At 45.3% G+C, this 24,074-nt stretch overlaps 1 protein-coding gene across 3 annotated transcripts in view; it reads left to right on the top strand.

Moving 5' to 3' along the window:
* Positions 1–24,074, top strand: part of TRAPPC10 (trafficking protein particle complex subunit 10) — a 407,991-nt gene that overhangs the window by 358,140 nt on the left and 25,777 nt on the right. For all 3 annotated transcript variants that reach the window (XM_069202936.1, XM_069202937.1, XM_069202939.1), the window contains 3 exons: positions 6,291–6,417; positions 9,078–9,248; positions 22,272–22,449. In XM_069202936.1, coding sequence (XP_069059037.1) covers positions 6,291–6,417; positions 9,078–9,248; positions 22,272–22,449 — 476 coding nt within the window. The remainder of the gene's footprint in view (positions 1–6,290; positions 6,418–9,077; positions 9,249–22,271; positions 22,450–24,074) is intronic.

The following is a 24,074-nucleotide window of genomic DNA, read 5'->3' as shown; positions in this document are numbered from 1 at the left end:
ATTCTAGTGGCACTGGTTTGGACTAGAGCAGTGTGGTACCCTGAACTTCCAGGCATGAGCGTCTGTCCATGTATGGAGGTTTAGTGGCAGCATTCTGTCTACCACTTGAGGTTGTGGATTTCATCCGCGCTGCCAAGCATCCACCTACAAAGTCCATTTACGCCAGGCGCTGGGACGAATTTGTTGCTTGGTGTAGAGTTCGGAACACAGACCCTTTGCAAACCAAACTGTTGGATGTTTTACTGTTAGTTTTATTGTTGGCTCAACAAGATGTTGCAGTTGGTACGATTGAAGGTTACTTGTCGGCACTTTCAATCTTTTTTTCTGTTGAGGCACCAGTCGTCCCTGTTTAAATCACCTGTTGTGACGCAGTTTATTAGTGGTTTGACATACCTGTTTCCTCCCAACCCGTTTGTGGTGCCACAGCAGGTTCTTAACTTGGTTTTGCCATCTGTCATGTGTACTTCCTTTGAGCCAATGCACGGCTGCTTTTCTGTTGACTGTCTGCCTTGTCGCAATCACATCAGCCTGTCTTATGAGTGGGGCTGTATCTGTACATTCGCCGTACGCCACCTTTTTTCTGGGCAAGCTGGTGCTGAGGACTTGGGCGATCTTCATACGGAAAGCCATACCTCCTTTCCATGTTAGACAGTACATCACTTTCCAGCGTTCTTTGCTCTGCCTCATCCTTCGAAAGAGAAGAGGCTCTATCAGTTGGACCCCAAAAGAGCTTTAAGCTTTGGCATCAGTTGTACCTGGGACTATCGTGGTAATGATTAGCTTTTTTGGGTTTCTCTGGGACGAAGAAAGGAAAGGCTGTGCAGAAAAGGAAATGGGTAGTCCTCTGCTTTAAGGACTGCCACAAATTTGCCAAAAAGCAGTATCTGGAAGTCACTGGTTTGGTGCGTGGAGTACTTGTCCTGGACATCTGTGCACTCGTCCACTTAGAACTACTGTCTTGACACCCAGGTCTGATAGGAAGTGCATTTCACCCATTTGTCCTTCCAAAATGTTATGGTGTGCCCCACTCTACACCTTGGAAAGGTACTGCTTTGGCATCTGTTCCAAAAGTGAGGAATCTGTGGTTAAAAGTGTCAAACAGTTACTTTCCCTCGGTCATGTCCTTTTGCTTTACTCTATCTAACCATAGATTCCTCACTGCTCTCCCACCTCCCCATTCCATGAAGTGGTCTCTTTTTACAATCTGTAAAAAGTCGCAAATTGGAGATGTGCACAGTGGTACCAACAGTAGTTGTCCAAGGGTGTGAAAAGTGTGGGGGGCACCTATGCGGCTCTGCTTTGGCCGTTCTGTGGTGGATCAAAGCCTATGCGGAGTTGCATGGTGCCACCTATCTGCACGCAGGAGCACTGATATAAAACAATTCTGGATCCAATATGGAGCATGGGGAATATCTTAAAAGTGAGGAATCTGTGGTTAAATTAGGTTATTTACCCGAAAGAGCGTTACTGAAGGTAGGTAACCTGTTCTGTGCTTCTACCTGCTGTTCATAAATATGGGCCGGAACTCCCAGGCTCAAACATTAAAAAAAAAAATTTACTCAGTAGCTGATGAACAGATAAATTAAGAAGCTTAAAAGCTACGAGAATAAGTTTGCAATAATCCTTACAAAGAATATCACTGATGCGAATCTATAGGTTTAAAGAGCATAGGAAACAATTTAGGAAGTACATTCCGGACTCTAATAAATACTACTTTAGTGCAAAAATATAGAATGCAGCGGAAGCCACTAAGTACTTTTTCACAACTATGAAAGCTATAAATGACCATGTATCGCAACCCAGAAGTCCTCCACCATTTGAGAAATGGCACAGGTCATCCCATACATATTATGAGAGTTAAATATTTAGTGATATATCAATATAACCCCAAGCAATCTAAAGGACATATTGAACTAATAAGGGAGGAGATGTGGCTTAACGCCCAGAGCTTCCAACTTTCAAACTAGAGACTCTGGACTTGGGAACTTAAGTCGGTCCGACATCCTCTGGTTCTGTACAAATCACTTAGTCTCCTCACTTATTCTCCCTGTGCCTAAAAAAAAAAAACTGAACGTGTGTAATGTAACCTGGTGCTCATGTAAAGAGCTCTAATGCCTTTGGGACAGGTTTGCAGTATGTAAAAAGTGCAAAAAAATACATAAGGTCCATGCTGTCAAGACCACATGGTAAACCAGAAACGCTTAACCTGGCAGGAGGAGGAAAACATAAAAATCGAAGACTCATGAATTCCACCACCTGTCCAGGTGACTCCTTCTCCTCCAAACTAGTGAGAGGGTAAGGAAGAAGTTGTCCCACCAGTAGCTGAATCTATAACTAGCTCATTCCAATCATACATAATCCACTGTTTACCAGATGGAATTGATCCAAAGAACCACCAGCTCAACTCTTAACATTCCCTTTCTTGCTAAATGTTCTGTCTCCATTCAGCTTTTGTGGCATTTTGAAAATTACGAAGTGCCAGGAGATCCACAGTCTAGCTTGCAAACAGTAGATGTCTAGACTGTTTATTGAACATTACGATCATGAGCAGCCAATGCTCCTGATGATGCTGAATCTACTGTTTGCTTTAGTCACCTCTACCCATACCACCTTTCTTCGTAGGCTGCATGAGGTGCTCGAGGTTTGGGGACTGTTATCTTGGTGAGCAGAACCCAGTTTAGACGAAGCCTCTTCAACTCCTATTCCAGTCATACTGACCTTTCCTATTTATTATTTACATTCAGCCATTGCAGGATCTAGTTTGTACCCTTATCTACAAATTGTATTTCCTTTATCATTGGTTTTGGAGTGTGAGTGTAAGACGATATTGAAGATTGGAAGAGAAAAACTTGACCAAGTTTAAAGTTAGAAAACAACTGAAATATTACTGCTTGTCGTGCTAAATATCTTTAAAAAATGAAATCAGTGTAACATGGAATTGTAGCGATACTGATTGAAGATAACATGAAAACTTTTTAGGGGTCATATTTGATTTCAAATTGTCTGTGTGCCCAAATTAATGCTTTGGTGCGCTTGTCTAATTACAGAAGTGGCTCGCCCATTTCTGGATGAAGTAGCCGGAGCTAAAATATTCAGGGCCTTTATTGGCACAAATGTTTATTATTGTGATTCTTTTTTTTTTTTCCAGCTTAGTCCAAGCAAATATTTCTAAAATGCAACTAATTTTGAACTGTACAGTAAGAGCAGTACATAGTATTGCATTTGGTAACCATATTTTGCCTGTGAATGTATGTATGTGGTATCTCTACATTACAAACCTAGCCAAAAGGAAGTGGAGCACAGTATAGGGTCAGATATGACCATAGAGTCAACAAGCTGTAAGAACGGAAGCTGGGTTAATGCATTGTGACATAGTGTTCTTTAAAGAGGTGAGTCTTCAACACGTTCCTAAATTGGAGCAGCGTTGGGGTGGTCCTGATGGATACAGGCGATGTTGTTCCAGACGCTGCATGCCTAGATGGGAAATGCCAGCTGCCTTATTCTTTTACTTTTTTACGTCACTTTGTGTGCAGTCTGATGGTGTCCTGGCTGTGTGTGGTGAAAACTACCAGGGATGATGAGCTTGTCTGCAAGATGACTGGGGGTGCTAGGTATGATGGCTTAGTACATGATGGAGCTGGTTTTGAAGATGTTGATGGACGGAAAGGGGAGCCAATGAGGTTCCATCAGGGATCAGTGGTGATGTGATTTTTCGTTCAGGCCCTGGATGAGACATAGGATGCCCTTAAGGGTTGCCAGCGTGGAATTTGGAAGGCCGTGGAGCATAGTGTTACCAACTTCCATATGTGAGTTTGGACAGCTCTGTAGTCCCCTTCTGGAAGGAATGGATTCTCTCTCTTTATAGGAAAGAGCTGGTACCAGGCCATCTCTGTGATTTTTAGCAGTGTTTTTTTTTTGAAGGTGAGATTGGTGTCCCCATTGAGCCATGTCACGTGGCATTGAGTGACAGGTGAGGTTTGAAGCTATCAAGGTTCATGTCACTGAGCCAAGTTTGTATTGTTTCTTGTTGTTGACAAATTACAGGAACTCTGTCTTGGTTGAGCTTCAGGTGGGTGCCAGGCCTGGATGATGTCCAGGCAGTGTTTGAGGTGATGGACGTCTGAAGCAGAGGAGACTTTGTGGTGTTGTGTATCATCAGCATATTGGTGAACCTTGATGCAGTGATCTGTGAGTAGACCACCACGCTGCTCCACGTAGAGGATGACCATCACATGAGACGGTATGGCGCTCTGGCGCTCTGGTGCTCTGGTGTTGGTTCACAAGGTAGCAGGAGAGCAGGTGAAGGTCATTGCCTGTGAGTCCCACTCAAGGCTCCAGGGTGCACATGATGATGTAATGGTTGACTGTGTCACATGAGGCTGAGAGGTCCAGCAGTATCAGAATACAGGAGGTTATCTCTATCTGTGATCAAAGGGGCATCGTCTACAATGTCGAAGGTAGCCGACTCCATGCTGCCGCGCGATCGGAAACAGTGTTATATAGCACAACCTCAGCTCGAAGGTCTTGGAGTGCTTTACACTCACTTTTGGTAGGCACTGGGGGAGATTAAGTGATGTGCCTAGAGTTACAGGATGTTGAGCCAAGAATCTAACCTGGTTCCCTAGCTCTGCTATTTTCAGTAGTTTTGCAAATATATGGTAGGTGAGTGATGGGTCTGTAGTTGGCGAGGTCATCAGGTGTTTCTGAGAGGGAGGATTTAGTCCGTCTTAGGAGCTTCTGGGAAGATGCCTTAAGAGAGGGAAGCATTAACACTGATGAATAGCGGTAAGAGAGCGTCCCCAGAGAACATTTGGTGATGACTGAGAGTAAGACATCATCATCCTAAGAAGTGGCTTCCAGAGTTGAGCATGTCGGCAAGATCTAAATTTAAAACGCTTGCCATTGCGGCATTCTCCGGGAAGGGATGTAGGCAAGAGGTGAAGCAGGTTTGGTGTTGTCGATATATTGTCAGATCATCTGTGTTATTTCACTAAAGAAGAGGTTGATGGCATTGGAATCTTCTGTGGAGTGAGGAATAGGTGTGCCTGGAGGGGGCTGATGTGCTGCTTGGTTGTCTTGAAACTCGTTCTGCTACTGTTTGTGGCTCTACGAAGGGTGTTGATATACTACTTTTCTTTGTCTGATATGATAAGCTGTCTGCTTGCTGCACAGAGGGGGCTAAAGTATCTTGAAGTCATGGGATGTTCTGTAATCCTTCAATTTTCTTTCCCGTCTGCAGCTGGAGCATTTATTGTCAGCAGTCTTTAGTGCACCAGGATGCTGAGGGCTGTGACTTGCTTTTGCTTGTTTGAATTGGGACTTGGATTTTCATACAGTTTTCCGGAAAAGTGTTAAGTTGTTCATAAGGTGTTGACATCAGACGTGGTGCTGATACAGCTCTAATAAGCTTTTAGCAAATACCTTCCCAGCTGTATCTAGCAGAGCTATGTACCTGTAGTTTACTGGGGAAGTTCTATCACCCTTCTTAAATAGGGGAGCTGTGACACTCCCAAACCAAGATACCAGAACTGCGCCTTATAGATAACAAAACTGAAATGCAGGATGGAGAATCTTTGGCCAAAGGTTCCTGTTTAATTACTGAAATAGGGAACCTGTAGGGGCCCATTGCTCCAGAAGCCCGCAGGGTCCCTATATACCCTTCAATCTCAATCACTGTGGGAGGGCCAGAACTATCAAACTCAGCCCTTCTGTCTGACGGAATATCCATTTCACACACCTCAGTATCCAGTTTCCGCATAAAGGGGAAGTATATAATCTCTCCATTCTGCCTCAGCTAAGGGAGAGGCGAGAGAAGATTTGCGGGACCCGCAGCGTTCTGAGATAATTGCCCAATTACTCAGAGCTGCACGAGTGAGCAGTGAGAGGCTGGTGCTGGTGGGTGGTGTGGTGAACTGACCCGGTGTGAGGAGGTACCTTGCTATGACAACTCCCACTCAGGGGTCTTGACATTATTGCTCTGGAGCTGGAATGCTGAGGCATTGCTGTGGGTTTGTGAGATGTTGCTTTTGCCTGATTGCTATTGACAGCCCTTACATGGATATGGTTGATTTAATTCTCTGCCCAGCTGCTGAGATGGTGCCAGTATTGTGAATTACATGCAGTCTGGTGCAGTCTGTTTTGTAAGCCAAGATCTGCAAACGGTTATTAAGTGCATTCAGTTCTTAAACGGCCAATGACCCTTGGAGGAATTGCAGTAATTTATGGAGTGATTTGAAGGAATGCATTGGACAGCCAATCTCATTAGGTAATAGTTTTTTTCTCCTCTGTAGGAAGTACATCCAGGTCTGCGTGCAGAACCTTTCAGAGCTCCGCTTCATCCTGTCTGACTGCGCCCTGCGAGAGGGCTGTGACTGTGCTACACTGCAGTTCGTCCCCTTGAAGCCCGGCTGTGAGCAGGTAAGCATGCTCCGACATGGGCACTCCCTATTCTAATGGGTACCCATTCTCACTCCTCTGTGCCAGATACCAGATAGTGCTTTGATTCTAAATTTGTTGCTGGGATGCAGCATGTGAGACACATAACCTAAGGTGTGCCACATCCCACAACCCTGAATTTGATTTGACCCATTTCAGGAACCCAACCTTCTAAATCCCACAGTCTGAACAGCCACTCTCCCTCTGAACGCCGGTGAAGCAGTGGCCACAGTCTGAACAGCCACTCTCCCTCTGAACGCCGGTGAAGCAGTGGCCACAGTCTGAACAGCCACTCTCCCTCTGAATGCCGGTGAAGCAGTGGCCACAGTCTGAACAGCCACTCTCCCTCTGAACGCCGGTGAAGCAGTGGCCACAGTCTGAACAGCCACTCTCCCTCTGAATGCCGGTGAAGCAGTGGCCACAGTCTGAACAGCCACTCTCCCTCTGAACGCCGGTGAAGCAGTGGCCACAGTCTGAACAGCCACTCTCCCTCTGAACGCCGGTGAAGCAGTGGCCACAGTCTGAACAGCCACTCTCCCTCTGAATGCCGGTGAAGCAGTGGCCACAGTCTGAACAGCCACTCTCCCTCTGAACGCCGGTGAAGCAGTGGCCACAGTCTGAACAGCCACTCTCCCTCTGAACGCCGGTGAAGCAGTGGCCACAGTCTGAACAGCCACTCTCCCTCTGAACGCCGGTGAAGCAGTGGCCACAGTCTGAACAGCCACTCTCCCTCTGAACGCCGGTGAAGCAGTGGCCACAGTCTGAACAGCCACTCTCCCTCTGAACGCCGGTGAAGCAGTGGTTCCTAAAAGAGTAATGATCTTGGTTATGGACCGTCACTATTGCCATTTAAACATCCCAACATGAACAAAAGCTGTTTCCTCAAAATCCCAAATTCTACCAAGTGAAGATCTACAATACCTTTTAATCAGCATTTACACGGGGTAATTGATCATCAGTCAAATGGAATTCAAATCCAGGTCTGGTAAGCGTTTATCTTTCTAAGCTTCGTTCAAGTACCTATAGAAACTTGTCACTGGAATTGCAAAGCACAACTAGTAAGCAAAATAGTCCTGGTACCAAAACCCTCTGAACCGCAAAGCACAACTGGTATGAGCACCACACAGTGTGAACCACAAACCACTAACTGGTACAGACACCAACCCCTGTGAACCCTAGATCACAACCAGCAAAGATACTCATCCTTGGGTCTCTGAAAGCACAACTAGCAGAGATGTTGTGAACCTCAGCATGCAGCCTGTAAAGACACGCCTCCATTTCAACCTGAAACCATATCAGTACAGTTTCTCCCCTTGTATGTCTGAAAGTGAAACCTTTAGAGAGCTGAAAACATGATTATATAGACAGCAGTAACCTGAAAATCCAAACCTCACAAGTGCAGTCCCTCTTAGACCCATATTCAAATCAGACCTCTGACTTTTAAATGAGGCTCTCTTTTTTTTTTTTTTTTCACTATCAGTTCTGCCCAGATGGTTGTTAAGATACAGGCCTTATGTCCTGAGGAGCCTTAGACCTCATTCAATTAGAATAAGCAGCCGTGGGAACATATCCCTACTACGCCCCAAAGATGTTAGTAAAGTCAGTTATAACATGTTTTGTCTTCGACCACACTCATGCCATTTTTGAAAGCTGCAAGAGCTTTTGCTATTACCGCTTTAAGGTAAATCACTTACTGAAGGATGAAAAGCTCAGTTGGTTTGTCAGGTGTTAAACATGCGGTCTGCAGATTTTGTCCGAAGTGTTTCTCACAAAGATGGCTTGTTGGCATTGATACTACGATTTATTCACATAAATCAATTTACCTTCTTTCTAAATCTGTCTTCCACAACAGAACCTACTCTCACTCTGATGGGAAAAGGCTCCTTTTTTCATTGGGATAAATCTAAAGAGATTGACAAGGATACCAACTGTTAACTGTGGAGCTATCCACACATCCTTAATAAAATCTAAATAATCTAAAGCCTGTCCGTACTTTTGCAGGGCACCTCTGAGTGTACAATGACTCCAGACCAAGTGTCTGTGCAAAATCTAATTTGCTATTTTTCTGTTTATATCTATTTCCAAGTCTCCAATATGCCATTTTCATAGCTTGCACCCTCCAGATTTCGGGATAAGCAAATTACTTATTTGTAATTTTAGTTCTTTATCGTGGGTATGTGTTTTAAGTTCATTATCTGCTGAGGTTGATAAATTCATTGGAATGCAGTTAGTGTGTGTTATGTTATGCAGGCACTGAGCTGGTACTTTGAACTGTCAGCCTGGCTACCTTCAACTGACTATGCACTGTTCCCCTTTAGTGAGACTCTGCAACCTGTCTGTCCATCAGCTGTGGGGATCTTTTATTCATATTTCTATGAATTTAAACCTTTCAAAATTGTTTTTAGTGTCTAATTGGCAACTAAATAATAATAGGTGTTTAGAACAAATCAAAGATAATTATTTCTCTGTGAAGTGTACAGGGATCCTGCACGTAGGGCAGAGATTCCCTGTTTATGTACTTGTTCGTAGCACCAATGATGATGAACTTGAAGTAACTGTCCCGTCTCAGAGTAAGGCATCCTTAAAGAACTTGTTTTTCATCCTATTGCTCTAGGATAACTCTAGATTTCTTGTTTTTGCAGCAGATCCACAGTCAGCAGTCTATATTCTTTCTGTGGGAACTGGTCTGGACGGCTGAGCTCCCTCCTTCCCTTCCCTGCCATTTCTCTGTTGGATTCTGTCCTGTGTTTACAGATGAGCCCAGTGTTTCCATGGAGTCATACAGCTACGACTTCCAAGTGGAGCATTTCTTTGTAAGTATACATTTCCTTGTATTAAATGTACAAGTCTAACATACTTTTGTGGTTCTTTCAGGGCAGGCCCTCAGGTATTCATGGTATCTGTGGCAAACCTCTTCAGAATCTATTATGCACAAGCTGGTTTTGTTCCCTTCTGATTCCCTAATCCACCTAAGGATGACCGATCTGCATTAGTGGGGTAATGGGTCCCAAAATGTTTATATGAGATGGTTCAGATATCTCGCAGTAGCGGTCTGGGTAAGAGTTAAAATGTGCAGAAAGTTCCCTTCTCCCTTGTATTGTTCTCTTTACTCTCTTGCACCACATGTAAGGTATATAGGCCGCCACTAGCCTGGAAAACAATGAAACCGCACAGCCAACAATGTTGTAAGCTCTGTTTACGCCTCCAAAGGTTCATCTGACCACTGTTGGTTCTCCACACTCGAGACTTAAGCACGTTATTACTTAGTGTCTGCCACACCCAGTTGCACAACCTCTGGTCCCGGCATTGAACTAGCTGCATTTGTTAGTGATGTTTTTTGCCTAATTGGTGTCCAAGTGGCTGCATACGTGCTATTAGGGCAAGGGCCAGGTTTGCCTGCAAGTGGTCAACAATACGGCTTCTGTTCCTGCCTCCTGTGAGGAAAGTGGGATCTGTCAATTCCCATGGTACTTTCTTGCTATTTTGGGGGAGGGGGGGAATCAGTCGCTTATAGTCTGAACCCACGTTGTTGTCCCCTTCCACTCCAGGCTTCCTAGAACCTATGGCAGAAGACTCATGGATGCTAACAAATTTAGTCCATAGTTGCATTGTTTAAGTCACCTTTACCACTTTGAGTGGCTGATAGTAAACAACTTGCAGTAAGCCAGAGGACTTTTAAATGAAGAGTTTGAGTATGGTAATCTTCTGCATGAGTTTATCATGCCACTCTGCTCTTGGATGTTTTTCTCAGCATCCTGTGTCTGTTTCCATTCAAGCCCTCTGAGATGCTTTCTCTGTTTAATGGCTTTGCTGGGCTGTGATATCAAGAGGGGGGAGGGAGGCCAAAGTGAATCCCTCTTGTAAACAAATGAGTGACCACCACCCTCTCAACCCAGGCTGTGTGGTGCCTGAGGGTGACTGCAGTGTGATAGTCTGTTCTGTTTTCTTTCTTACCTGCATAGAAACTGCCTAACTGCGCTTGCATGTTAAAGGTTTATTTGGTCCCCATAACTGCCAGCGTTTGCCTTTATTATATCTGTTACTTGTTTGAAGACTGCGTCTGTGTGCTGAAACTGTGCTGTGAAAGTACTGGTGAGTGTTGGGGTCTGTTGAACACCACAGGTGCGTGCTGCACAGGATGCTGGTTTTGCTTAGGTTGGGCTGATGACATCGTAGACGTTCCAGCTGAAACACTTTCCTTTTCCTGAATCTGGTGAGTAAACACTTGCCATAGGAGTAGCTTTCCCTTCCCTGTGGGAAACGTAAGCCTCCCCTGTTTCTCTTGTTGTCACCATCTCATCTGGCAAGAGCAGATACTCACACTTTCCTCAGGTCACACTGGTACCAGTATCCTTCAGGGCACAGCGCACCCTTTTCCACCATGGCCAGGAACATCATGGAGATACTGCTCCATCCATTACTAGGGAAGTCTCTCAACCTTCAGAGGTAGCAGATTGACTGGTTGACTCTGGTAGCTCACATTCAGCACCGCAGGGGTATAAGTACTGACCCCATGTGCTATATTTGTTTTATCTTTTCGGCCAGGAGTATGGGATAGTTGTAAGGAAAACCAAGGACCAAGAATGCATGTCTTGCTTGGTTGCCGTGGTCCCTCCAGGCTTAGCCTAAGTCTTGGAAAGCTAGTGGGGTCACCTTGCTCCTTGACCTCAGGAAAGAAGAAAGCCACTCACTCCCCGCTTACCCCACCTTCAAGAGGAGCTGTACTGCACCTGCCAGGTTGAGTGAATTTATCTCAAATGCAACACCTATGTGTCAGTGCACATAGACTCTCAAGGAGCTAAAACGTTTGCCCCTGTTCACTTCTACAGGAGAAGCCAGGGGTTGGGGAGCAGCTTCATCACTTTCAGGAACTGAAATGGGAGACCCTTCTTGTTCAAGACGCAGCCTGTGCCCATAGTGAGCCACTATCAACCACTTCTCAGCCACTTGTGGACTATTTGCTAGTCTGTTTTTGCTTCCCAGACTTCGGGTCGGTCACACTGGCTTGAGAAGGTCTTGCTGACTCTGAACCTCTTCGAACATTGTTCTAGTTCTTATGATTCCAGAGTTATCGCTGGTTAAACTCCAGTCCCAGTCTACATCAGTCTCACTAGTAAAGGTGTCATTCTACTCCGGGTTTCCCAAGTCCGTGCCAAAACCTGAAGATTATTGGTATCCTTCTAGTAGGAACTGAGCCACTGTTTCTTTTGTGCCCACAAGTACTGAGAGACAGATGGGGCTGTCCTTGAACTCCCTTAACTGGTGGCCAGAAGTAACTGGGCACTGGTCACTTAGACTTTGAAAGCAACCATCCTGTTTCTTAAAAGTAGGATTTATTTATTTTTAATAGATTTTTATTGATTTTTCAAAACCATCTCCTAATTGAAGAAGGTAGCAATCTTGTTCTTTGGGTTTTTGGGATGGCCATTTCTAAAGGCTCTGCGTAGTGGACTATTTTTAGGGTGTCACCTTTTATCCTTGAGCATCGTTGTACATAACGGATGACTTATCAAAGTAAACAACCATGCCTTTAGCCCAGTCTTCAAAACTTATATTTAACTCCAGAGACCTAAATGCTTCAGAACTTTACCTAGTTGACCTAAAGCATGCCCCTGTCGATGTCCATGTTAACTGACAATGTGTTGCCTTGCATGAGGGCGATATTCTGCCATAACTTGAAGTTAAAAGTTGCAAAGAGCTTCTGTTTTTCTTGATTATCTTAATTTCTAACGTATTTTTATTACAAGTCAACACAATTATTTCTTTTCACAAAGTAAAGCTATGGCAGGACATTAAAGCTATTAAACGTTATGTTTTGTATTCCAGTAGTTTGGAGTATCTAAGCCCCTTCACCACCCGAAGTAAGCCTTGACTGCTCATCCTCATTACCAACACAGGTCACACCTCTAAAGGGCATGTCCTGGATATCCGTCTTAACCCCAACCCACAGCACCTCTCTGAGCCTTTTATAGAGGAAATATCACTCATGTTTGAATATACAGATGATGCACAATTAAACTTTAAATATCATAGGAGTGTTGAAATCATGCCTCGTTAAACTCCAAGATGGGATGCCTCAATCGTCAATTAAACCCTTTATATATTTTTTAGCTGTTTTTATTGGTTTTGTAATATAAACTTTATACATACATACAATGCACGTCAGCAACTTTGCATACAATAATTTGACATCGGCATGGATCGTACTGAGGTTAAGCCATAAAAAGATAGCATCAGTTACCAGCATTTTGTACCTTAATAATTCTGAGCATAAAATTCCAAACAACTCGTCAACTTGTACATTCATGTGGGCACTCCCGGAGTTTGTAGATCCCAGCCAGATGATTCCATTTCTGGCGTCCGTGCGCATCCCACCCCTCCATTATCCCTCCCCTTCAGAATCCTCCCCTGATGTAGTGTCCTCCTCAGGGAACCTTCCTGGTAAATGAGCCCAGAGCTGAACGGCTGCAGTTGTCCCTCTGTCTGCCCGTGACATTTTCATATGGATCTCCTCGGCTACCCCCATTCCAGCATGTCTCTGAGCCAGTCTGTGAACATTGGTGGTCGTGTGCTCATCTAGCCGATGGCCACACTCCTTTTGGCCAGCAACAGAACAAGTTGGATTATTCTAGAGTGAACCGTGCGTCCATGGCACAGCTCCATGCCGTATGCATGAAGTTAGCGTCAGCCACAACGCATTGTGAGCAGGAGGCGTGTTTGGTGGGATTTTGGTTAGTAGTTGTGGGGTGACATATGTGCGATGCAAGTAGTGAAAATGCAGAAGCTTGAACCTATTACAGGATACTTTACGAACCAACCCCAGTGTTTTTTCCCTTTCTGCATCCGAAATAGGTAGACCCAGATCCCGCTCCCACATGCTTTGTGCAGGGTATGGACACAGTATCCCATCAGTTTGAATGACTTTGCAAAAGAGAGTTACTTGCTGTCTCCCCCTCCCCATTCAATGATCCCTTCCAGTACAGCGGAGGCTTTAGGAGGAGCTGGAAATCCCATCCAGATCTCCCTTGCGACACACTCCAATTTAGCGTGGTGCAAAAAATGTGGACCTATCCCAAAGGTATTCCGTGCCTCTTGAAAGGAAATAAATGTGTCCCCTGGGTTTAAGGAACCAGCCTCCATGCATCCACCCTCTCGCCGCTGTGCCATGGACATGATAGTCTATGTCTCGAAAAAACTTTAAATCGCATATATTCAGCTTTCTGTTAAAGGGAGCTGCCAGTATGACGCTGTGCACCCCTTTCCTCCATATACTAGCCGTGTGCGATATGGTACCGGGGTGTCCGACCTGCCTCCCTGCATCAGTAGCTGGGGTAGTGTGTTAGCACCCAACCCGATCCCCAATAAGTTCTTCTCCCAGTCCCAAGCCATCTAGCAGCATGCTAGAGGTGCGCCGCGTAGCAATAGAAGTGTGTAACCCAAACTGCCAGTCCACCTTCCTCCATGTCCCTCTGCAAGATTGCCAACGATACTTGGCTACGCTTACCCGCCCAAATCAATGCAGTTAATATACTGTTCAGTTTGCAAAAGAACCAGTCTTCCAGTGGAAATAAGGAGTTCCGGACTAAATAGATTCAGTGGGGAAGGAAGCCCATCTTAGCTAGCGCCATCCTTCCCATCACAGAAAGCAGTAGACTATTCCAGAATTTAACAGAGTTTTCTGGTCCCTGCAACACCCTGTCCACATTTTGTAGCGTGTGCTGGTCTACACTGTGTGTTACTCTGATCCCCAAATATCGAAAGCTGTCCAGTTCCCATCGAAGCCCCACATTCGGAAGCTGCGTTCTTGGTCTCCTCACCAGGTCTCCTTAAGGGAAGAGCAGCGACTTGTGTTTGTTAATTCGGAGACCCGAAACCTCGCAAAAGTATTCCAATAACTGCGCCAGGATAGGCATCGACACCTCCGTATGTAGACCAGTGCGTCATCAGCGTGGAGCGAGACATGGGTCGTATCTCCCATTTCAATACCCCACATCGCCAATTCTGTCCTCAGCAACAGTGCAAGTGGCTCTATCGCCAAGGGAAACATCAGCTATAGGGAGCACCCCTCTCTAGTGCCTCTCCCCACCTTCCAGGCATCCAAGGTTTCTACCCCCCCCCCCCCCCGACCCCTCCCAACTTAATGCAAAGCAATGGGTCCGTGTATAAGAGGCTTATCCAGGAGCAGAAAATAGGAACAAACCCCATACCGTGCAGCACCGCCCTCAGGAAGGTCCACCCAACTGTATCAAATGCCTTTTCAATGCCCAGAGATACCAACGCATACTCTCCATCCCGCTCTATCGTCTCATGAAGTATATGCGTCAGCCTGCGCAGATTGTGCGTGGTGATGTCTGCTGGCATGAAACCACATTGGTCCTCATGCACTAGGCCCTGGATCCCCATGGTCAAGCATGTTGCTAGTATTTTGCAGAGTATTTTAAGATCCGGTTTTAACATGGTGAGCGGCCTATATAACGCAGGATCCAGTACATCCTCCCCACCCCCCACCCAATTCCCCCTAGCCCCCACTCTCCGGCATATCACCCCTTCCGTCATAGTCTGCCTCACGGAAGACCTCCAGTAGTTTGTCTCCCAGTGTGGTCGCAAAGGCTTTGTAGAGCTCTGCCGGGAAGCCATCGCTTCCCGGCACTTTGGAAGCTGTGAGCACTTTTATTGCGTCGGTCACCTCTTCCAGGGATATTTCCTCCTCAAGGCCCTGAGCCTCTTCCCCATTAAGACGAGGCAGTTTCGCCTGTGCCAGAAATCCCTCTAACTGAGTCCCATCAACCTGCAGTCCTGCTTCATACAGTGTCCTAAAGTATTCCTGCAGTGCCAGTAAAATGTCCATATTCAGGACTGGAGCTGTCCCCGCCCACTACGGATAGCTAAAATGGGGGTCACCTCCCTCTCCCTACGAAAAACCATGCCAAAAGACTGCCTGATTTATCTCCTTCTCTATGGAGCTTCTGACGATATGCCTTCAGTTCAGTTTTTTCCAGTGTGTCCCAGTGCATGTGAATCGCCCTGTTGGTGGCTAGTGTCTCCTCATGTATTTACGCTGTGTGTGGTTCTGTCCCCTGTAGCTCCGCTAATCAGGCTTCTTGTTTTGTCAGGTCTGCCAGGAGTGTTCGGTGTACCCCACTAATATTGCCAATGCATTCCCCTCTTACAGCCTCCTTAAGGGCCTCCCACTCGACTGCCCTAGTATTCATAGTTCCCTAGTTTGTGGTCATGTAGTGCGTCATAGGCTCTCTCAATCCTGCTCTGCAGGCTGCATCACTCAGCAGGTCCAACGGCATACGCTAGGGATTCTCTCCTCGTGACTGCACGCTCCTTGCCAGCGTCAGCAGGACAGGAGAGTGGTCTGACAGATATGGTGCCAAGTGGTTTAGAATTTCTTTTTGAACATTAGCTAAACCCCCCAGTAGGAAACGATCCAATCTGCTCAATGTATTATGCGTATCTGATGTGCATGTGTATTCCCTGCCCTCTGGTTGTAGCAGGCGCCACTCGTCTATCAGTCCCAGATTGTCCATTGCACCTTATAACGTTCCAGTCAAATGAGGTTTGGTGCCAGCCCTGGGAGGTTGACGATCCTGGTCTCCATTGAGCACACAGTTAAAGTCCCCAGCCCATATCATGAGCGTCCCCGCGTGGTCCATTAAGAGGTCCTGTAATCTTACAAAGAACCTTCTATCTTCAGTGTTCGGGGCATATGAGTTCAGGAGTGTAAAATCCATCCCATTCAGCAAACCCTGCAGTAGGACGTACCTCCCCTCAACATCGGATTCTCTATATGTGTCTGAACGGTTCCCCAGGGGCTATCCAGATAATTCCCCTTCTTGCATATGTAGAATACTAGGTGGCATATAACTGACCCCTCCATTTCTTTTTCAATCTCTGTGCCTCCTCTGTCCCCAGATGTGTCTCCTGTAGGCATGCGATCTGGATCTTGTCGTTTGAGAAAAGCATGTACTCTATACCGTTTAGTTTAACTCCGGAGCCCTCTGACGTTCCATGTTATTATATGTGTGTGTCATAGATCCAATGCTACTCGTCTTCCATTGTTCCCGCCACCCCTACAGCTGACCCCCAACCCCTCCCGCCGAGCACACCACTGCTATTTGAGGTGCATTACAACATAAGCGAGCAATACCTCGAACACAGTAACTTCAAACAATCCCCCCTCCCTGGACATATACAGTATTATAAAATTTCTACTGCAAATCCAATAAATTCTTGCTGTCAGGACTTACAACCTACCCTCTCCTCCAGAACAAGGCCTAACAAACTATAAGAAGATTCTCCCCAGACTGGTCTCTTACACTATGTCTCAGCATTTGCATTCTTTTTCAGGTAATACATTACTGATCAGGCTCTCCACTTCTATTACCTACTCACTGAGCCATCGCCTGTGCTCAGTGCACCCGCTGCACAGTCTGCCCCTTCACCCGAGGGGCAGAAGGAGGAACCCTCCCCCCCGTGATGGCACGCGGTGGTGCGCCAGGCCGCGGCCGATGCACCCACTCAATTGCAAACATGGATGTGAGACCAATCAGCTTCAAAGTGTCTCAGATCCAGGTTTCCATGAAATGCTCAGGACGAGTACCCTCCGCCCGCTCGGGAAACCCCAGGAATCGTATGTTGTTGCATCGGGTGCGCCCTTCTGAGTCTTCCACTCTAGCCTCCAATGCTCCAGTGCGAGTCTCCATCGGCACTACTTGTTTTTCGGCCTGATGCATGATAGGAGGCACGCTACAACACTGGGCCCGGCAGTGCATACTGATCCATCGTGTTGCCCTGATGGGTCCCCTGCTGCTTGTGTCTGCCCATATGGGTCTTTACACCCCCTCGCCGGGCCGCCTCCACCACTCACTGCTCCTCCTATGGGGCTGCTGGATAGTGGGCAGTCAGCCGCTGCCCTCTTTACCTCCAGCGGCGGCGAGACCGACACCCCGGACCCAGCCACCTCGCACTCTCTCAGGCCCAGCCAGCGGCTGCTCACCCTCCACTGTCACTCCAATCACTTGCGCCGATGCAATGTCTCCTCCCACCACCAAGCGCCAAGCTTTAGGTGCCTCCCTGGTCCAACAACTGGGCAGCACCCCGCCACGAAGCACAGCCACAGCTGGTCTAACCGTGATCTGTCATGGGCACACCCCAACAGGCCAGGTCCCGAGTCCAGCCCTCCTCAGTACTTATTTGACCCACATTGCTGCGGGGGCCCCCTGCCCGATCTGGGTCACAGACCCATGCAATCCAGTCCCATCTCGGGCCCCTCCTCCTTCCAGTTGCCCACGGCCACTTACTGTTCCTCTGCCTGCCAGACGCCAACGCTAATGCCGTACACCCTCAGCCAGCAGGCCAATTGTACCCGTAGATGCGGTTTCTCCTCCCGCGATGGGGCAGGGAGCCTCCGCCGCCTCCCAGGTCCAGCCATCGTCCATCCGCTCCCGGCCCCAATGGGTCAGTCTTCCGTGCGGCCGACTCTTGCGCGCGCCGTACCCGGCCAGTGCCCAGTCGCTCTGCACAGCCGCCACCACTCCCGCAGTGGTCCATTGTGGGCAAGCCCAGCCAGCCAGGCTCCGAGCCAGCTCTGCTTCCGTTCTTGCCTGAATTTGCGCCTCTGCGGAGAGATTCACTGCCCATGCGGCCCTTTCTCCTTGCAGCCTCCACCTCCATCGCTCCACCTGAGCGGCCGCCAAGGGTCTCCTCCGCGCATCTGCAGCCTGCCCAGATATGCTAGGCATACAGTTGCATCACGATGTCGGTTGTGCCTGTATGCTCCAGGATAATGCAGGATATTGAGAGGACGGCCGGCAGCCTCCTAGGCGTGTGTCCTGTCTGCCATCTTGCATGGCCACACCTCCCTGAATTTATATTATTATATACACCTAATCATTCTGAAACTCAAGCAGAGCGGCTCTCATCTCAAGTCTACTGTATTGTTTTCCTCTTTATTGAAAGAGGTAAAATCTATTGACATCTGGCTAAATATTCCATCTTTTAGTGACATCCCACTCCATGCTCTCTGTTTCAGCTGCCAAAGCAACACAACATGGTTATCACTTAAAAAGATAAAACCACTCCGGCAACCCTTAGACTAGCTGTGGTTGTCTTGTGCATTATTTTCAGCTCGAGTTACTAAACCTAAACTTGATCGATTAAAAATTGTAAACTGCAAGGCGAGTAACAAACACCAAAAATATGACCACATAACACCAGTTCTGAAGAATACTGGAGACCGCTGTGAGACTAATTCAAAAGAGCATGCATCACTTTTAAAGCCCTGCATGAGAACCCATCTCAATGCTTTCAAAATGTACTGAAAATGTGAAAGGGGTCATAAAAATGAGATGACTAAAAAAAGCACCTTCCTCCTGGAATAAAAGAAAAGATTCCAGCATTACTAGTTCTCTAATCAGTCCTCTACTGGAGCTGCACCTACCCTGTGGGTCTCTTGACCAGAAACTGCAGACCTCCTTTCTTCAGGAAAAAAAAAACACCACTTGTTTTAGTTTCATCTGAACTGCACCGATATAAAATAGAGATGTTCAATCTAATCTGAATCTTTACCACTATTTTTCTATGGTCTTTCCTCTGTTCCTACAGTCCTATCGATCATACCTTATCTTATATCCTCTTCCCTCCTTGAATGCTTACCCTATACTAGCTTCCAACTTGCACTTTATCTTCTGGTCCAAATGTATCCTATGAATGTTTATTCTCTAATATGGAAGTTCTCAAATTGTAATAATTGTCTTCGCCTACCCAGTTTAAGGTTGCATATTTTAACTTCATGTTCTTTGTAAAACTGTATCTTGATGAGTTTGTTGAATGTAAAGTGTGCTCTTTGGTCTCCTGCAGACAACGAGATGCATAAACTGAAAGTAGCGGTCGGTACTGCAAAATCAGTATTGTTGGCGAAACTTGAATATTTTTGCCTCCCACTTACAGTCCTGCAGATGTAAGCTGTCCATGGGTTCAGAACCTGTGGAATCAGCCTGACACACTGTATTATCATCGAGGGCATAGATATGAATAGTTGTGCCAGTACAGGCAGCGAAGGCTTTTAATATCAGTTCTTTTAGTTTTTATGGAAAATACCATCTTAGAACAGGGGGGGGAAGGAAAAGTAGCACCCACGTCAGGAAACATCACCCCATCTCAGGAGTAAGGCAAAGCACTAAAGAGCTTACGTTACAAACAAGGGCTGAGTGCCATGCTGGGTGTACAGAGCCTCTGTATTCCCAGGCGGGCCTTTCGGTACGGATCAAGATACAGTACGCTCACTCTGTCCCCTGCATGTTCTACTTCTAGGAAGCGAATAACAGCAGCGCCCTCTCCTCCAGTGAACTTAAATATCAAGATTGATCCAGTATATTTCCTGGTCTTCTCAGTCTTACCCCCACATGGGACCTAACTCAAAACGTGAATGAACAGGAGCATCATGCTGTTTCATAGCTGTGACACAGAAGGCTTTTGAGAACCCCAGAAGTAAAATATCTTCAAATAATGAAGCCAGACCAGAAGATTTAATTTCCCAAAATCCATCTGAACAAGAGCTGCCATCACTGCATTTCCCGTCATCCATCTGCATGGGAGGCGGCAGAAGTTCCTTCTGCAATCGACTCTTCAGGGTGTTCAGTTGTGTGGGCAACCCCATCAAACGGTGCACACAGGTAACAGCATTGCCTGTGTGGGCAAGAACTAGGGCTACCACCTTAGAAAAAATACCCGATATCTTTTTGTTTTACTATTCTGGAGCCGCCTAAAGCCGATAAGTGAATCAGAATTCATGTAGAATTGCAACAATACTTTTTCAATATGGCAATTACCTCACGGTTTGCTCTAATTCTGATTTGGAAATGATTTAGACAGCTTACAAATATATTTTAACTAATTTCCCTCTATTTTTAAGATTCTTTCTGAAACGCAGGTCAGAGCTCAAAGTATGGCGCTCAACAGGGAGCTAATGCCATGCTTGCGTGGCCAGATAGGAAAAGGAGAAACCTTTTAGACGGTAGAGCCATATAGACGGATAATATTGAGCTGAGAGAAGAACCCTGTGGCATCTCAACAGAAAGGGCTTCATGCTCGAGCAAAAAGGGGCCAGCCAAAAGGATTGTTCTCTGTTCTTCAAGAAAGATATGATCCAATCAAGGGCCAATCCTCCAACCCTTAGTCAGCAAGGAGTCACAGGAGGATCGCATGAGATATGGTATCAAATGCCACAGACGGCTAAAATAAAATCAGAGCCACCCTCACTCCTTGATCAAGTGTCAGCTTCTGACTCTTTTTTTTATTTTTTTTATTTGAGAAATTAATCCTGTTTTGTTAAAAGATAATCCAGGTGATTCGCGTTCCTGGTCATCATTTTCTAGCCTGTGGATCACCTTCTTTCTTTGGTAACTCTTATTCTATTCTTAGCTCCTCTATAGTGCTCTGAAGCAGCTGCTTTGCAATGTAAGCACTTTGTAAAACTCCTCAAATAAATAAATATGCAGGATCTGACCTGCCTGGGGCTGTGCCCAATAGGACACCTAGTTCAGCCTGCAGAGGTACATGTACATGGCAGTTTTTCTCTGAGCAGCGTTAGTCTGGAGATGATCTATCCCACAAAGGCATTATCTTTAACTCTGTCTTTTCCTTCTTTAATGAATAGGTTGAAAGGTTTACTCTTAATAAATACGCATTCGGGTTATTTGCTCTAAAATAATAAAATTAAATAATTTAAATGAAGGAAAATGCTTTTAGGTTAGGTAAGTAAACTTTGAACTTAGGTCAAATAGTTTTTCTAGAACAGACTTTTCTCTTGTAACATTTGTTTTTGGAACCTGCGGGGAGACAGATATACTCATATTAAACTCTGTCCACACAGGTCTCCCATGTCTCCTGTTCTTCATATTTCCTGTCTTTATTTCTTCACACATTTCCTCTCTTTACACAGTTCTTACATTGTTCCACCAACACACATTTGTTTTGTATACCTTACATATCTGTTATATTCCCAGCTCTGTGCACAACTCTTATATTCCTCATCTACACACAGCGTTGATGTATTCTACCTTTACACATTGCTCTGTTTTATACCCTGCTGCACACAGCTTTGTTGTATTCTAACTTTACACACTGCTTATTGTATCCCCTTCTTCACACAGCTTTGTTGTATTCTACCTTTACACACTGCTTGTTTTATCCCCTGCTGCACACAGCTTTGTTGTATTCTACCTTTACACACTGCTTGTTTTATCCCCTGCTTCACACAGCTTTGTTGTATTCTACAGCTACACACTGCTCTGTTTTATCCCCTGCTGCACACAGCTTTGTTGTATTCTACCTTTACACACTGCTTGTTTTATCCCCTGCTGCACACAGCTTTGTTGTGTTCTACAGCTACACACTGCTCTGTTTTATCCCCTGCTGCACACAGCTTTGTTGTATTCTACCTTTACACACTGCTTGTTTTATCCCCTGCTGCACACAGCTTTGTTGTATTCTACCTTTACACACTGCTTATTTTATCCCCTGCTGCACACAGCTTTGTTGTATTCTACCTTTACACACTGCTTGTTTTATCCCATGCTGCACACAGCTTTGTTGTATTCTATAGCTACAAACTGATTATTTTATCCCCTACTGCACACAACTTTTTTGTATTCTACCTTTACACACTGCTTGTTTTATCCCCTGCTGCACACAGCTTTGTTGTATTCTACCTTTACACACTGCTTGTTTTATCCCCTGCTGCACACAGCTGTGCTGACGTCTCTCAACCCCCAAAAAGTACACTTTTCCTTGATGCATCGCTGATGAACTTCACCTTCTGTTTTCAGACCTTGTATAATGTGAAGTCTGAAATCTACCCCCCGCTGGGGTTTGAGTACTGTAAGACAGGATCCCTGTGCTCCCTGGAAGTCTCAATCACTCGATTACTCGACCTGGTAGACGTGGACAAGGATGAGGCGCTGACAGAATCAGAGGGATACTGCAGCACCAAGTTGCTTTATGAAGGTGAGTCAGCTGGAGGTATGTAGCAGGCTTGATGTGGCACCTAAGATCTGCACTTGGAGCGCACCACACCTTATAGTCCTTAAGTGTAAAAGATGATCGTTCACTAAAATAACAGTAAAGATTGGCTGAGTTGATACTGTGGCGGGGACTGTGAGATATGCTTTCGCATTCTATATTAGAAGTTCTATAATGCCTGAGTTGATTAAAGCAATATGCAAATGTAACAATATACAAATAAAACATAGCTCCTCGTGGTATGATCACAGATGAGAACATGTAGCTTACAGGGCACAGTCAATTGTGAATTCTGTGTGTTATGTTGTAAACAGAAAGTTTCCTATAGCTATGTGGCACTGTCAGGAGTGCTGATTTGAGAGGATCCTAGCACTGCTCCTGTAACACCTAGTTCTCCTCTGTAGATCTACATTAATAATCATAAGCAGCGAGTTGTCCCTCTTGTCCAAGGGATGACAGAGGACTTTCACAACCATAAATACAAAATATATTCCATAAAATGTTCTCAAGAAAATCATTTTCGAGAGAATAAACATTGACAACATATCTGTAAGCTAAATTGGCCAATTGTTGCATGCTTTCTTAAAAATATCCAAGTCCATAGAAAAAAAAGTTTTCAAGCTGATTAGAACAAACTGTCACCAAACATTTCTTCTAAGGAACTGACGAGCGAAAAGTAGGGTTCTGTAGTAAGAGAGTCTGCTGCTATAGCGAGCTGCAAACCGACACGGCCTTTTAGCGATGAGCACTCTAACAGTATTCCATCATGCCCTATCAGTGACGGTTCAGTTCCTGGAGACCAGACCCTGGAGCACAAAGCTCTGCCATTTTGGCATTTAGGTCTGGGCTAGAGACAACTTCAGTTGTTTTTCTAACCTTTTATGTTCCTAAAATTTCATATTAATCAACATGGACTTATCCATAGCAAAAAGGCTACATAATACTAAACGTGGACGTCATCCATTGCTCTGTTAATTTGTCATTTACATTTTATTTCCATTTGCCACAATTTATTTCCATTCACCCACAATATGGCAGAGTTAGAACACTTCCGGCCATAGGCTCTATGTAATCCATCAGTATTTGTTTGTTCACATGTAGGCCCACCTGAGTGCCAGGGGGTAACAGACTAATCTATGATTTATTTCTGATTTAATTTAATGTTTTATGATGGGTTATTTTGCACTTATTTGCAAACATAAGATGCTACCATTAAACTAAAGCAGTTTTACTTTTTGTAACTTGTTGTTACTTTTAATTACATGTACACTTTTAATGCTTGTTACACATTTTTCAAAAACCACAAATTGCACACTTGACAAGACCAGGTGTATTCAGTCAGTTCAATTCAGTGCATCCCTCAATTAGCAAACGCTCTTAATAACTTAAATTACCATTTAGATCATAAAACATTGTATTTTTAAAAAACGTTCCTACTGAATAAATAACAATTGTTGAAAATAACAGTTGAAATGTGAAATAAAAGCAGCATGGCAATTAGTACAATTCAATTCTTGCAGTGAAGGTTTAAGGTAACTGGTTCTAGCAGATTAAAATAAACCAACGAATAACATGAAGCCACCAGGGTTTGTACGGACTCATTACAAAGA

This window comes from Pleurodeles waltl, chromosome 8 (assembly GCF_031143425.1).
Source record: "Pleurodeles waltl isolate 20211129_DDA chromosome 8, aPleWal1.hap1.20221129, whole genome shotgun sequence".
NCBI lineage: Eukaryota > Metazoa > Chordata > Amphibia > Caudata > Salamandridae > Pleurodeles > Pleurodeles waltl.
The sequence above is the reverse complement of the archived record's forward strand: the minus strand, read 5'-3'. Positions and strand labels throughout refer to the sequence as shown.